This window comes from Chenopodium album, chromosome 12, assembly GCF_948465745.1.
Source record: "Chenopodium album chromosome 12, dcCheAlbu1.1, whole genome shotgun sequence".
NCBI lineage: Eukaryota > Viridiplantae > Streptophyta > Magnoliopsida > Caryophyllales > Amaranthaceae > Chenopodium > Chenopodium album.
Window position 1 is genome coordinate 14,714,628 of NC_137845.1, and position 15,821 is coordinate 14,730,448.

At 32.2% G+C, this 15,821-nt stretch overlaps 1 protein-coding gene across 1 annotated transcript; it reads right to left on the bottom strand.

Annotated features, from left to right (window-relative positions):
• Window positions 1-2,080: 2,080 nt before the first annotated feature.
• On the bottom strand, window positions 2,081-12,427 carry LOC145570391 (pectinesterase-like). Its single transcript, XM_081629450.1, has 2 exons — window positions 11,328-12,427; window positions 2,081-3,036 (listed from the first exon to the last, which is right to left on the bottom strand). The coding sequence occupies exons 1-2, from the start codon at window positions 12,349-12,351 to the stop codon at window positions 2,336-2,338; spliced, it is 1,725 nt and encodes a 574-aa protein (XP_081485576.1). The 5' UTR covers window positions 12,352-12,427; the 3' UTR covers window positions 2,081-2,335.
• Window positions 12,428-15,821: the final 3,394 nt, after the last annotated feature.

A 15,821-nucleotide genomic window follows, 5' to 3' on the forward strand; every position in this document is an offset into this window, starting at 1 on the left:
CACTATATAATTGACATAGTCAAACTTGATATGCATGTTAATGCACTACATTAACTTTACACAAAGCTTCATATGTGGTTAGCTACACAGTGTGGCCGAGGTTACTCGGTCAGTTAGGGGTTACTCGGTCGGTCATGGGTTACTCGATCAGTCAGGGGTTACTTGGTCGGTCAAGTTATACCCGTTCAGTGTTTTAGTGTATGTCAGCCGGCCACATAAAGAACGAGCTATTAACCTTATGTTTATATAATTAAATAATAGTAAAAAAAATCTTTAAAAAATTGATATTTCATGATAGAATTTATATTTAATACGTTTGTACGAAAACTATAGTCAAAATTAGTATATGAATAATGATTGAAGTCAAGTGTATCAAATAATCTGAGACGGATGGTGTATAGATAATTATTATAGAAAATATTGATTATGACTTTATTTAAATAGAATATCCTGTGAGATATTAAAAAAAAAAAAAAAAGTGAGATAAGTATAAAAAAAATATGAATATGAATTGAGATATAAGAAAAAAAAATAAAAAATCACGTGAGATACTAGTATAAAAATATTGAATATCAATTGAGATATTAAAAAAAAAAAAGATGTGAGACACTAGTATTAAAAAAATATATGAATATCAATTAAAATATATATATTCATTTACTGTGAGATACTAGAATTAAAAAATATGAATATCAGTTGAGATATTTAAAAGGAAAAAAAAATCATGTGAGATACTAGAATAAAAAAAGTATGAATATCAATTGAGATATTAAAAAAAAAAAAAAAAAAAAAAAAAAAAAAAAAAATTAAAATCATGTGAGATAGAGTAATATTCAAACTAGTACTTCAAAATATCAATCAAATATTACAAGCTCTAAATTGTGGCCTATATAAATAGATATTAGCTACTTAGCTTAGTCTATGTCATTATATTTTCATTGGCATTTGAATTTGTTAAAATCAAAATCCCAAAAAAAAAAAAAAAAAAAAAAATGAAATCACCCCTACTTTCAATTGCCTTACTCTTTACCATAACATTCTTATTCAAATGTCATCCATGCCAAGCAGACGACCAAGCTGGTGACATGAAAGTATTCCTAGATGGCCATAACTTGGCTCGAAGCCAAGTCGGTGTTGGTCCATTTACATGGGACCAAACGCTTGAAGCCTTTGCTCAAGACTATGCTAACAAGGCGAAATTAGGTGATTGTAACACATACAAGGGTTCAAAGGGTTCGTACGGGTTGAACCGTGGGATTGGCTATGATTCCTTGAGTAGTTCGCGAGCGATGAATACATGGGCTAACCAAAAGAAAAATTATAACTATACTTCAAATTCGTGTGCACAAGGTCAAGATTGCTCGGCTTATACCCAAGTTGTTTGGCGTAAGTCGGTCCGCCTTGGTTGTGCTAGTGTTATGTGTAGCGCTGAATGGCCTTTATGTGTTTGTGTTTATGATCCTGCAGGAAATATCCCAGGCGAACGACCGTATTGATCATGTAGTATTGTCGATCTCTTGCTTTGTTCAATCATTCAAATACGTTGAGTTATTTGATTGATAACAAATATGATGATCCATGCATGTAACAAATAATATACTTCGTAATAGCATTGATGTTTACTTTCAATTTAATGATGATTGTTAAACATATATTATTGCCACATTTATTTTATGTTTATGATGATTGTTAAACATATATAGTTATGCTTCAATATTCCCCCTAACAAGTAAAATCTCTTTTAATTCAAGGACATGTGATGTTTCACGAGGTTAGAGTGCATTTTTATGCACCTCCTCACATAATCCAATCCAATTTGGCCTGGATTAAATTAAAGGTATCAAATATGGGTCTAACTCTTATACCATATTAAACATGTGTTTGGGCCACACTTGTCATTGAGAAAGAAACTCCGCTTTACTATATATGTCCAAGAAGTTTTCATCTCAAAACCACATTACAATTGATGCAATAACCTGTTAATCTTATAAATTGGAGTAACCTTCTCTACCTTTATTAATGTAAACACTTACATATGCTGTTTGGAAAGGTTATGATTCAACATTACTACTTCCGGATCAAGTATGCACAACAAATATTATTTGAGGAGCTTAATCGATGTATATAATACAACATTATTCCCTTGCGTAGCTATAATTTGGTAGTACGTGCCAATGGCTTGCTACAAGGAACTAAACTTAGAACTCAAATTAAACAATTGATCATCTAGCTAATTATACTTTAATACCACCTATAGCAATTGTAATTAAGCTCAAATGGCTCAAACAATAATAACAATACCTTGGTTTGGCAATGTACCAACTCAATTATGCTATCAATTACCACTCAAACCGGAATAGTATGGAATTCCATAAGATGGAAGCCAATCACCACCTTCAATGAAATTTCCAACGGTAAAGTTGCTTGCATCATTGGTGCTGATCTCTCCTCTGTAACCCGGCCAAGTAACCCTTGAACTTATATCCGCCCCTGGTCCTCTATTTTTGTACTCGCCGTAATAGAGTGTGCTTAACGCAAAATCACCCGACCACTCCAACCAACCAGCAGGATCGACGACATCCTCAATATTCGAGAGCATAAAGACCGTCCTAGAGTATTCCTTCCATGGTCGTCCTAGGAATGTTCTGTAGGCTGACTTGTTAGCTGCCAAATCAGCTGCTGCCGCAACTTTGCAGTTTAAGATGGAAATACCGGTGTTTTGGTTAGGGTCCTCTCGGCCTTGTGCAGTGTAGATGTTCTTTTGATTTGGAAGTGGCTCTCGAGCATATAAGTTGCACTTTTGGAGTACAACAGCCGCGTTACCAAATATAAAGTCTACCGTGCCATATATGTCACACTCCCTGTAAAATTGTCGTAGAGAGTGGACGTATAGCGTGTCTTGGTAGCCTACAAAGCTGCATTGGTAAAATGCTGAGAGATCTGATCCACTTCGTAGAGCTACTGCTTGGTGTTTCTCCGGCCCTGCGTAGTTTTCTACCGTTATACCTTTGGCTATGAAGCCTTCTCCAACTACAGCTGCACATAAGAAAGATACATTATGTTAAGTAATGTATGAAAATCAATTTGGTCATGGAATATCTTCAATGGTAAAATTGAAATGGATTTTGATGCAAAAATTATTCAGATCCACAACTTGTACTGTTGTACACTTGTACTAATATTAAGGAGAAAACTAAACGTGTTATATCTTATCCCATCAAATAATACACGATTAATAGGATATTGTTCGAGCCACACACAAGCTTACTACGGAGTAACGGAGTACTGTACTTATTTAGTGAGAAAAAGAACATAAAGTGAAACTCCACATTTGTGGCTTGAATAGGGGTGTAAGTAGAGCTGTCAATTCGGATAAACGGGTCGGGTTTGAGTCGGGTAAGAGTGGGTCGGGTCAACTCGGGTCGGATCGGGTCAATTCGGGTTAATGCCGTAACCTATGCGGGTCGGGTTCGGGGTGGGTCACGCTTGATTCGGGTCATACGTCTTATCGGTTTGGGTCGGGTTTAGTTCGGGTTTTCATGGGTTAAAACGGTTTAGGGTAATTCTCGAGTTCGAGTCGGGTTCGGTTCAAGTCAATAATTTGCGGGTTAGAATCAGGTCGGGTAATTCTCGGGTTTGAGTCCGGTTCGGTTCAAGTCAAAAATTTGCGGGTTATAATCAGGTCGGGTAATTCTCGGGTTCAAGTCGGGTTCGATTCAAGTTAATAATTTGAGGGTTATAATCAGGTTAGGTCATTTTCAAGTCGAATCATTCTCGGGTTCAAGTTGGTTATGTTCAAGTTAATAATTTGCGGGTCACAATCAGGTCGAGTCATTTCCAAGTCGGGTCATATTCGGGTCAACTAACTATAAATAGATAATTATCATTTTTATCAAGCTAATTATTTCCTTTGACTATAATATATATGGCAACATACTAGGGAACTTTAGTCTATAATTTAGGAAGATAATTATCTCCTTTGACCATACAACAAATATATACTATATTTCACTCTTAAATTTGGGGATTGTGCTCCTTTCTTTTGCTAGCCTGGACCGACTTGGTCTCCCTAGACAAAATGCTTTGGTCAACAATAATAACGTGGTCTAAATTGAATTTAAGGTGATTTGAAATCGGGTCAGGAACACTTTGGGTTGAATTTAGGTCGGGTCATTAACAAGTCGTGTTGATTTTGAGTCGGGTTAGTAACAGATTGGGTTGAATTTTTGGATCGGGTTAGTAATAGGTCGGGTAAAATTCGGGTCGGGTCAATAACAAGTTGGGTTGATTTGGGTCAGGTCAATAACAAGTCGGGTTGATTTCGGGTCGGGTTTGTAATAGGTCGGGTTAAATTCGGGTTAGGTTAGAAACGGGTCGGGTTGAATTCAGCTCGGGTTAGTAACAAGTCGAGTTAAATTCGGGCTTTGACGGGTTAAAACGGGTTTGGGTCAATTTCGGTTCAAGTCGGATTCGGTTCAGATCAATAATTTACGGGTCACATTTGGGTCGAGTTATCTCCAGGTCGGTTCATGTTCGGGTTCGGGTCTCACATACTCGGGTCAGCTCGGGTCTAGGATTGATTTCAGGTCGGGTTTGGACCACCATTTTTTCAGGTTCAGATGGATCGATTAATAATCGGATTCAAGTCGGTATTTCAGATCGGGTCAGCTTTTAACAGCTCTAGGTGTAAGTGCTGATTCAATCTATTGCCGTTAGTCCACATCCCTTTTAAAAAAAATGATTCAGATTTTAATATAAAGGTCCAATCCAATAAAATTTAGTCTGAAACTACTTTATACATTGGGCTAAAGGCCCATAATCCCTCGGTTAAATATTATCATGCTTCAATAATACTACTCTTCAATGTTGATAAATTAAGTGTTGTCTGACTTGTCCTAAAACTCCTAATCTCTATATATAATACATGTATAATAGTATAACTAATCATAAGTAGTTATTAGTGCCAAGCTTTAATTAATTACACTTTAAATTGATCAAACAAGTAAAATGAGACAAACAGAATATAAGAGGACAACAATAAAATCATTCGCAAATCAAGCACTATACACATATTTACATAACTAACCTATAGTTCTACATTATTGAATAATGTTCTAAATAAAGTATATCTGTCACGTGGCACATTCTACCAAAGTGTTCACGTTTTATGTAATTCATTACACATATTAATATTAAAATTGTATATAGTGCACAATTTGAAAATTTGAACCCACGACTTCACTTCTAATCACTAAATTTTAATCCACTAATGATAAACGCGGGCCTGAGCCGCACCCGCAAACCAAGAGAGAGAGAGTCCACTTCACAATTCTAAGGAGGTTCCATCCCAAAACCATATGGCAATAGGAGGAGTAGCCCCTTAGCCTTATAAAGTGTTTAATTATCTCTTCTTCAACCAATGTGGAACACTTACATGTGGTGACACTTGAGAGGTTTATTTTTCAACAACTAATCTATGTTGTACTATTTCATGATTCCACTTCTAAACAAAATCTAATAGATGACAACTGTGATTGGAAAATGAGATGCACGTAATAACCCAAGGTATTGCGGTATTGCCCAAGTCCAAAACTAGTTACTCTATATATATATATATATATAATATTATATTTAACAACAAGACTTACATATAAACAAACAAACAAAAAAAAAGTAAAACTTCGTTTGACATTGTTGTGCTATTCTGTTTTTTGGTTTTTCAAAATCATATGAAATATGTAATATAATGGATCAAAAATTAGTCAAATTTATTAAGAACATGATAATTTTGAAAACTGACAACAGAAAAGTTGAAACACATTTTTCTTGTTTTCTATTTTTTGTTTTTTGTTTTAAAAAAAAAATTGAAAATTAAAAACAAAAAACGATGTCAAACAAGCCCTAAGATTTTGTTCTCTCTTCACCTTATTTTTACTACACTTTACTCAAATTATTTGTGCTAAATTGAAATTATATTTATTAAAATTAAATTATTTTTAGTGAACCTAATTGACTTTTACTGATTTGTTATTGTATTTATTTATTCTTTAGAGTTAGTGAATTTTACAAATTACTTTTAGTTGCTGAAATCAACTTATTTTCACTAAAAATCTATAATAGATATTAAAAGGCGCTCCTAAAGAAGTTTAAGTGGCACGTGGCGTTCTCCTCATTAAATCCGATTTTTACTCTATGTTCAAAAATATTGCTCTTACAAGATTTGATTCCACAACCTCAAGTTTAAACTCCAACGTGTTAACTACTAAGTTATTACCATATTACATGGTATTAATAAAATTTAAATGTTAATAAAGATTTGTATTATGAAAATAATGCAGCAAATCGGGACATCGCCCGTGTCTAAGACTAGTTATTAATTGAAAGTGAAGAAAACAAGAACTATAATTAAATTTAAAACTCAATTCATATAATGAGAATTAAGAAGATCGATCTAAACAGGAGGAAGAATAGTCATACTTGTCGGCAAAATAAACCTGGACTATAAGAATAAAAGTTGACACCGACAGCCAAAGAAGAAAAATAAGGACCTAACAAAATCAATCATATATTTGTGGCATCCAACCCTCGTAAGTAATTATAGCTTCACATGCATAATTATTCAATAACTTGCTAATGCGTTTTCTGCTATTAGTCACTCGCTCATGAGTATTATTTTGCTCAATTTTAGTCATAACGTCAAAACACCTTCATTATTCTTAAATAAGAATAATTTCGAAAGGGATGATGGTTTTGTTTGATGGGATTTGAGTGAACGAGTGCATGATTTAATGTTTGTATTAAGGATTTTTGAGGAATAAAGGTATATCATACTTGGTAACAATTGAGTGGCGGATAAACTTTAGTAAGAACGCTTTTTAGTATATTATAGATTTGTTTTCTATATCTAAATTCCTATAATAGGATTGAATGAGAGAGTTGGAGGCCAAGGATTTCATTTGGGATAACTTGGCTCGAGCAAATCTCTAAATTAAACCCTCTATTGGATTAGACTATATGATTTGGGAGCCAAACCTGGTCCATTATTTACATAGAGAGTCTACTTCACAAATCAAAAACAATTTCACCTTGATGCCTTAAAATCATGTAACCATTAAATATTTTAGAACAGGGGAAATAGTTGTTTGGCTCTATAAAGTGATGGCTTTGCTCTCCATCTCTAATACAAAGTATAAAATTGTAATTTTCTAGCTTGAGCTTTCTAAAGTCTCATCTTATCTAATTTAAAATTTTTAAATTCTGATCTATTTTAACTTAGATTGTTTGATTCGACTAAACTATGACCTTAGTAATATGTTGTTGTATAAGAAAATACATTGACAATACATACTTAATTAGATATTTGAAAATTCATATTAAAATCTTCAAACACAGTTTTAAAATTTTGAACTTTTATATACTACGAGTATATAACATTACAGTGTATAATATCGTACAAAAGTTTTAAATAAACTGGATTTAAAACTTTGCAAATCCCACATGAAAAATCGTGTACAAACCAATACCAAAACAAGTTGTGCCGCCTTGAATTTTAGTCGGTGATTTCAATTCTGTTTCAGTATGGTATTTCACTACTAAAATTCATTACACTACACTGGCGTTCTGTAGTTTTGTCAAGCATGCATGAAAAATGTATCATTGTATCTTTAGTCTTTATTCATACATAAACATCGATCCCTCTATTCATTGATTGGAATATTGGATTATGTGACTCCTGAGATGAGATGGAATACCTTGCTTAAAAGTAGAAATTAGAACTAACAATTGTGTCGTGTCATGTTCGTGTTATGTTAAAAACTAACTCAATATTTTCGTGTTCGGTCCATATTATGTTATCGTGTCATGTCAACTTTTATCAGTTTTACTTAAAATATTTATAAAAATCACGCACCCTTTTTTTTTTTATAAAATAGTGATAAATAATAAATAAATGAATCAATAACTCACACCCCCTTTTAAATACAGGACTCTTTGCATGATTAATTGATTTTATTGCTCAACTTACAAAATTTAAGGAATGTAATTGTAGATCTAGCTTGCAAGTTTGGGCATTCCAGAGCATTGGTTGTTACTTGTTAGTTGGTTCACTAGTTTTATTTGACCAATGACGATAGTTATTAATTAGTTATCATTCGTTGTTATTGTTAGCCGGTACAAGTATAAATATAAATATGGTCGCATTTAAGTTTAAAAAACTAAAAAAAAGGAGTATCCAGGTTTAATATTTATTCTTAAAAAAAATGTATTTAAGTATTGTTTTACAAGTATAAATATAAGTATTGTTTTTAAGATTATTTCAAAAAACATGTGTTAAACATAAACTTTTTTTTTTTTTTTTTTTTTAATTTTTTATTTTGGGTCACTAGATTACATCAGATTTTTTAGGCTAGACTATAAACTGGAATTGAGGTCTCTCAAATACAAATTAGAGCCGAATTTCTTAAGTCTAGTTGATTAAGGTCCTAGTTATAGGATTATACTTTCCTAAATGCGACAATCAACAATCTAGGTATATTTGGAAATTGGAATATACCAAATGCACAATGCCTAGTCATTTTAATCAACTATTGTATCAGATGACTATATGAACATGTAAGGCCCCTTATTTAAACTACATAGTCATGCATTTTGATCAACTATTGAGTTTTTTCTTTCAATTATTGAATTTTTTAAGAGATTTTGTACCCATTTTTTGTAATTTTCCTTCATGTGTTCAATTATAACTACTTTTTATTTAACTTATTGACTATTGATTGTTTGTAATATCTTTAATTAGTTGATGTATAATTAAATCTGCTACATAAGAATAAGATTTTAATAAGCATTATATATTTTCTAGTCCCCACTCACATGACCTTATAATTGTCTAAGTTGTTGCGTTGTTGGTAGGTAGATCCATGTATAAAGATGAAAAATAGCATGATAAACTTTAAGACATAGGTCACTCTCGCTTTTTGGACATTCTAACTCAACTTCTGTCCTCCATACAAATATGCAAGTTTATAAATTTTAATCCGTAATCTTATCTAAATGGTATACGGTTTTCTCCAATACAAATTTCAACAATATCCTTTTTTTTTTTTTTGGTACAAAAGGGGTGCCGACGTACTAACAATATTTGTGCGAAAAATGATAATGACAAAAGAAATTACTCGTGCAAAATTGACAAAAAAGAGTATATCCCAATATACTAGTACTTATGTCAATATATATATGTATATATATATATATATATATATATATATATATATATACTAGTACTTTATTTCTTCCCTTTGAATTGCTATAATTATCTTTTACGAGTAAGAAAGTTTAATATTATTACATTGCTTCCCTTTTTATTAAAAAAAAAAGTAAAAAATAAAAAAATCTAACATCTTAACTTCATACTAAAAAGAGCCAAGATATAATATTTTCATTTGATGGGCCAAATTGATAGCTGATTACTCCCTCCTTTTTTTTTTTAAATGCATTACTTTGATTTTTTGCATTATCACTTTGATTTTTGCACTATTCACATACCATGGTTGACTTAATTTTTTCACCTCTATAACATAAATAAATGTTATTACATCATTAGATTCGTATGTCTAGTTTCATAATATAATTTTGTTATAATTTTTACTAATTAACAATCAAAAATATTAATAGTCAAAGTTGCGTCTCAACAAATGTATCGGTCAAACTGATGCAAAAAAACGAAAAAAAAAATAAAAAAAAATTACATAAGTATCAAGTTTGGATGGTAAATAAGTTCGTTATAAGTAGGTCACAAGCTCACATTTGGAGGGGGGGTGTTTTGGTTTTGAAATTTGTAAGTTTATTTTGTTCATATTTTCTTTGCACGATTTTTTCTCTTAAAATAGACCCGTGTTAAGGACAAAGAGAATATTGTCATAACAAGGTCCAAGAAGGTTCCACACTAAAACTAATTGATGATAATAGGAGTAACTCTTTTCCCTTAAAAAGTGATACCACCGTACCATCTATCCTGTTTCTTTAATGTAGGACATTTACCAGGCGTAGGTTTACAATGAGTTTCAACAACCCGACTCAACTTCACCGAATCCAACTAGCACAGTTGAACTTTTTTTTTTTAAAGGTAAGATAAAGGACCATACTAAACCGGTACCTCTCACATACATGTTAAGGCAGCCTAGCTTCACAAGTCAACGCTTGAGAGTAGAGAGAGGAGGTAAAGGAATCCCCCTACTCCTAAGCAAATATAGCTGGTAGACTCAGATTCGTGACCTAAAAAATATAAGGTGAGTTCTTCAATCAACTCCACCAACCTTTACTTGATACTTACACACTCAAATTGACGCCTCTACTTATGAGTTATGACCTTATTTGAGCCATAATACCATATGACCTACGAAAACCAACTTAGCTATACATGCAGCTTTTGCTTTAACGTTATGAATATGTTTTTGTCACGGGCGGGATGTGGCCCGGGTACGTCTCCTTAGAAGTTAGAACTACCAGTAATATAATGCCTTTATTAACATTTCTCAAGTCATGTATTGTATTTGCTGGGTTCTTGAGGTTGACTCCTACCCTTTTTTTACCCAGTTTCTTATGTTTTTTTTTTTTTTTTTTTGCCTTCCGTCATTAAACAATGGATATATCTGAAACTATAGAATTATTATTGTACGTCTTCTGTAATCTTACAAGTAATTGTTGAATTACTCCGTATGTTATACTTACCCCTTTTTTTTTTTAATACATCAGTTGACTAGTATATTTGTCTAGACATAATATTGACCATTAATATATTTAATTGACTATTAGTAAAACTTATAATAAAAATATATTACGAGTATAAAACTAGACATTATGACTAATCTAATGATATATTATATAATAATATTTATTTATTTTATAGAAGTGAAAAAATTAAATCAACCATGATATGTAAATAATGTAAAAGTCAAAGTGATTCATTTAAAAATAACGGAGGTAGTAACAAACAATGATTGATAACATTACACATACGGAGTACATATAACTTCTCTACTTCACATGCATCATTTTGACATTTACTGTACTTTATTAACACACAACTTTGGTCATTAATTATTTTTTATACATTTATTAATTATAAAAATAAAAAAAAAAATTAAAATATAAATTAAAACTTATCCCTTCACAACATACAAATGATATAGAATTTTCTCTATTAGTAAAATATACTTGTTTAGTAGTATTAGTAAAGCTAATATGTGAATATTGCAACAAGTTAAATAAAATGTTGTATGTATTGTGAAAACGAATAAAGCATTTGCATTATTAATTAACTAAAAACTTACCAAGAGTAGCAGACCTGAAAGTTGTGTAACCATCAACAACGTTCCTTTTTGCCTTAATAAGAGTCTTTCCAATTCCATCTCCAAGGAACATTATATTTGTCTTCTTCTTATCAACCTCCACATTCTCAAAATAAGCTCCAGCCTTTATGTATATCACGAACCTTGTTGTACTCTTTTTCGGGGCGGCCGCCACCGCCTCGTTGATGGTTGTAAAATTACCAGAACCATCTTTTGCCACCACCAAATCCACCCGGGTGGTTGTGTTGCCGCTCCAGGGTGGAGCTGCTGTTTGCAATAGCCGACGATCCTTCCTTTTCATCCAGCCCGGGAACCCAGCCTTGTCAAGCCCGCTCACATCGTCGAGGTCATCGTAGGGCAATGGCATTGTCTTATGCTTGCAATGGCGGGGTCCATGGATCTTCTTTAGCATGACAAGGGAGTTACTGACATGGTGGGAGATGTTATACAGGCCTGCTTGGATGAACTGCCGTACGGTCCTATTGGACCCTACGGCAAACCCGTCCAAACAGGTGAATTGGTTGGTCATGGCCGCGCTCAAAAATGAGAGAATATTACTCAAATTTTGAGCGGGGCCACATTGGTCTGCCATTTCACTAAGAACTGTCTCGAGCTGGTCTGAGGTTTCACTCAGGAGCTCGAGACAGTCCTTCACCGCAATGTGCTGCAACCGACTCAAACTGTGTCGGTTGCCAGACTCAAGGCCTGAGACATTGACGGTGGAGGTGCGAACTATCACCTCAGTGACACTAATAGTGTAACGGAGGATCTCCGTTAATGACTTTTTATGAAGATGAGGGATGGTAGAGAGAGTAGAGATACAAAGGTCGGGGTAGAGGGTGCCATCACAATGAGATTGCGCGAGTTGGAGGTGGTTTTGGACGTGAAGATGATGAATGTGAGGTTTATGAGAGGTTTTAAAGGAGGGTTTAAGTACAAGTATAAAAATGGTGAGAATTGAGATTGGTATTATTAGTGTAAACTTAGTTTTTCTTGGTATGTTCATTTTTTAAGGTGTATGAGTGGGAGAAGTTGTGTGGAGTAGAGTTGGAGAGTGACTTGTAGTTGTGGAAATAAGCCGCTTGAATATATACACACAAAGATAAGGTGGTTAGCTAGCTTTAATTTATATTGGGCAGCCATAGGTCATGTTCTGATTGATTGAACTGAATTGAAGTGAACTGAATATTTTATGAGAAAAGAAAATTCAGAATTGAACTAAATTAAAAATAATCTGAAGAGAACAGGGCCTAAGATGGAATGAATTTTCATGTTAGTTGTATTAATCAAGGAGAATCTTTCTTCTTACAAGTTATAAAAATATTATTGAGAATTTTTCAAATTTTATTTGCTTGTTAAGACAAAAAATTATGAACTACCAGTAGTATAATATCAATAGTCACCACGTACACTATATTTTTAGTATCTAAAGGAATGTAATGAAAATTAAATAGATTTCAAATCACATCAATTGATAATACTAGAACAAAGTATTTTTAATCTACAAAGGTCTTTTTTGGCCGGCTTTAGCATCTATTATTTTTACTCCATATACGTGATTTGACCAGCAACTACACCATGTAAAAATATAATTATGAGGGTTATTGTTAAATTACCTCTATTATTAATACTTTTCAGATATTATATTGACAAATTAGAGAGAAGTAGAAAATAATTAGAGTAGAATTGCTTGCCTTCTCATTAATCATAGCCCCAAATATATAAGCATTACAAACTTTCCTTAACCTAGAAATATAAGATCTCCTAGAATAATAAGGAATACACAAGATAATATTAGGGAATAAATATCTTCCTAAAATATAATATATGATATATCTCAATATATATTTTTAAAATTTTAATGATAATTAATGATCATATTTGTTTTCAAATATGTTCATAAGAAAACATCAAATTTTAATTTTTGTACATATCAAAATAGAGAAATCATGTTGACAATGATGTGATTTAATAGTGGCCAAGTGCAAGTGTTTTTTGTCAAAAAGTAGCAAATATTACAAGTAGCTTTTTAAAGATAAAAAAACTTGTTAACATATTTTCCACATTATTTAGAAAAATATTTCGCTATCTATCTTCACATGAGTTAACAATCAAAAGATAATCCCACATTCCCACGACTAACACCTACGTTTTGCCAAACAACACCTAACTTAACTAATCGTAAATGTTGTTTAGAATATATATTATTAAAGTGGTTTTAAGTAGTTTTCTCAATGTTTGTGGTGTTGTACAACAATTTGTACTGAATAGTTTGGATCTTTTTATGAGATTTTTGTCTAGATCTGAAGATGAATAGAATGAATTATATATGTACATGAATAGAAATGTTACTGGAATAAAGTTGAGGGAACCAAGCTCCTAACGTTGAACTCTGGCTACACTGCTGCTATAGTCTCCTTAAATTCGACGAATAATGTCTTATTCATTTGTATAACATTAGGGCCCACCAAAATGATCCTAGTGAGGAAATTTCCAAAATGGTGGGCTAAACTCCAACGCATGTCAAATTGTCTATATGTGTCCCGTGATCCATTTTATTGTCAAATAAGCCCAAGGACTACCACTCCACAAGTACAGACACAGCCACGACGCCCACGAGTAACAAACGGGAGGACAAGGGAATCCCTACCGCCCAATAAGGGAAGAGCCGCCTTATCAAGTTTTTTTTTTTTTTTTTGACCCGCGCCTTACCAAGTTAGCCACCCCTTTCTTGATATGTAAGAAAAAGGTATTATTCCAAGCGGTTTTTTTTTTTTTTTTTAAGAAAAAAAACTTTTGATTTTAATTTAAACTCTTATTATACATAGTGATCATTTAATTATTGATCTTAATACTTCTTAATAGTGCCCCAAAATCATATGTTATGATCATATATATTAAGTTAATTGTTTTCCTTTAGCTAGCATTTCAAATTACATTACAATTGTTAAACTCTATGTTTAATTTTCTCTTTTGAATGAAATTGATGAAGCTTAATTCACAGCAATGTATGATGCATTTATATGGACTATTAAAGGGTGATAAGATACATAGAACTATGGAAGTGGGTTAGTGGCTTCATTTCTAATTCTTGTCACTTTATTATACTGGCTCGTGAAAACTAAATGTACTTGAGATTCTTTACGTTTGTACTCATATAGATGGATTGTCTTGTAAAGTTGTAATGCAAATGGAGAGGACCATATAACCAACACGCACATACACATACATTGATCGTTATTAGTTAGATTTGCACATGTGTTCTTGTTGGTATTTACTCCACTCAAAGATCTAAATTAACAACATAAAACAGTATGGAGTGTATTTTCTTGAGAAAAGATGTAGACATTTTTACTACATAGTAAATTAGATTAACTTCTGCCTAACTAAAAACACTTTAGGGAACAAGGCAATACAAGCAAATTCTGAAACCCTATCAAGGCTGGATACTAGGGGAGCTCATTGAGCGATCGCTCAGGGCCCCCTTTTCTAAGGGCCCACATTTTTTTTTAATATCTTTATTATTTTTCTAAAAAAAAACCTGTTCTTTGCTAAATTTATGTATTGTAGTATTAATTACAAGTGTCACTGCTTCTTCTTAGGGTATGTTCACATTTACTAAACTGAGTTGAACTGAATTAAAGTGAATTGAACTGATTGGAGCTAAACTGAATTGAACTAATAAACTGTATTGAATAGAGCTGAAATGAATATTTTATGAGAGAATGAAATTAGGAGCTGAATTGAACTGATTGGAGCTGAATTGAACTGGTTAGAGCTGAGCTGAACTAAACTGAAATTAAGTTAAAGTGAACAGGCCCTTAATCTGAAGATGAATCAAAAGATTAATTTAGTTAGCTTAAGTGATTTTTTTGGGGTTCAAATGGAGGAAATGAAGAAGCACTAAAGCAGGATTTTGGTTTATTTGCTTAATTTTCTTTTTGTTTTATATTTTTAGATTTTCATTTTTTCTTTTACTAGTTTTTTCCTTGTGCCATGCACGTGGTTACATTTTAATATGCTTGTAAATCATAAAATTAAAGTCAGTTAGTTTAAATGGAATGAGTTATATAACATTTTTAAAAAAATTGAATTCATTTAATGTCTACCTTAAATTTTTTTTAATATATATTTCTTTATATAAGTTTTTTTTTAAGGGAAAAAAATAAAAAATTTGTTGTTGTTAATGCGACACGTGTACTTATCAAAAGTTCATAGTAACAAACCTTTTATTTTTTTTTATCAAAAGTGTTTTACTTTTTTAATAATTTAAGTGATAATTACCAATTTAAAGCAATATTCAACCGTACTGTGACAAAATTTTTTAGAAGATAACAAAAAAAAATGTAAAAACAAAAAGTAATAACAATAATTTACGTAAGATTATCTCAAATAAACCTGTTTTAAACCTGTTTTTTTTTTAAAAAAAATCATCAAAAGTGTTTTATTTTTATTAATTATTTAAGAGATTATACC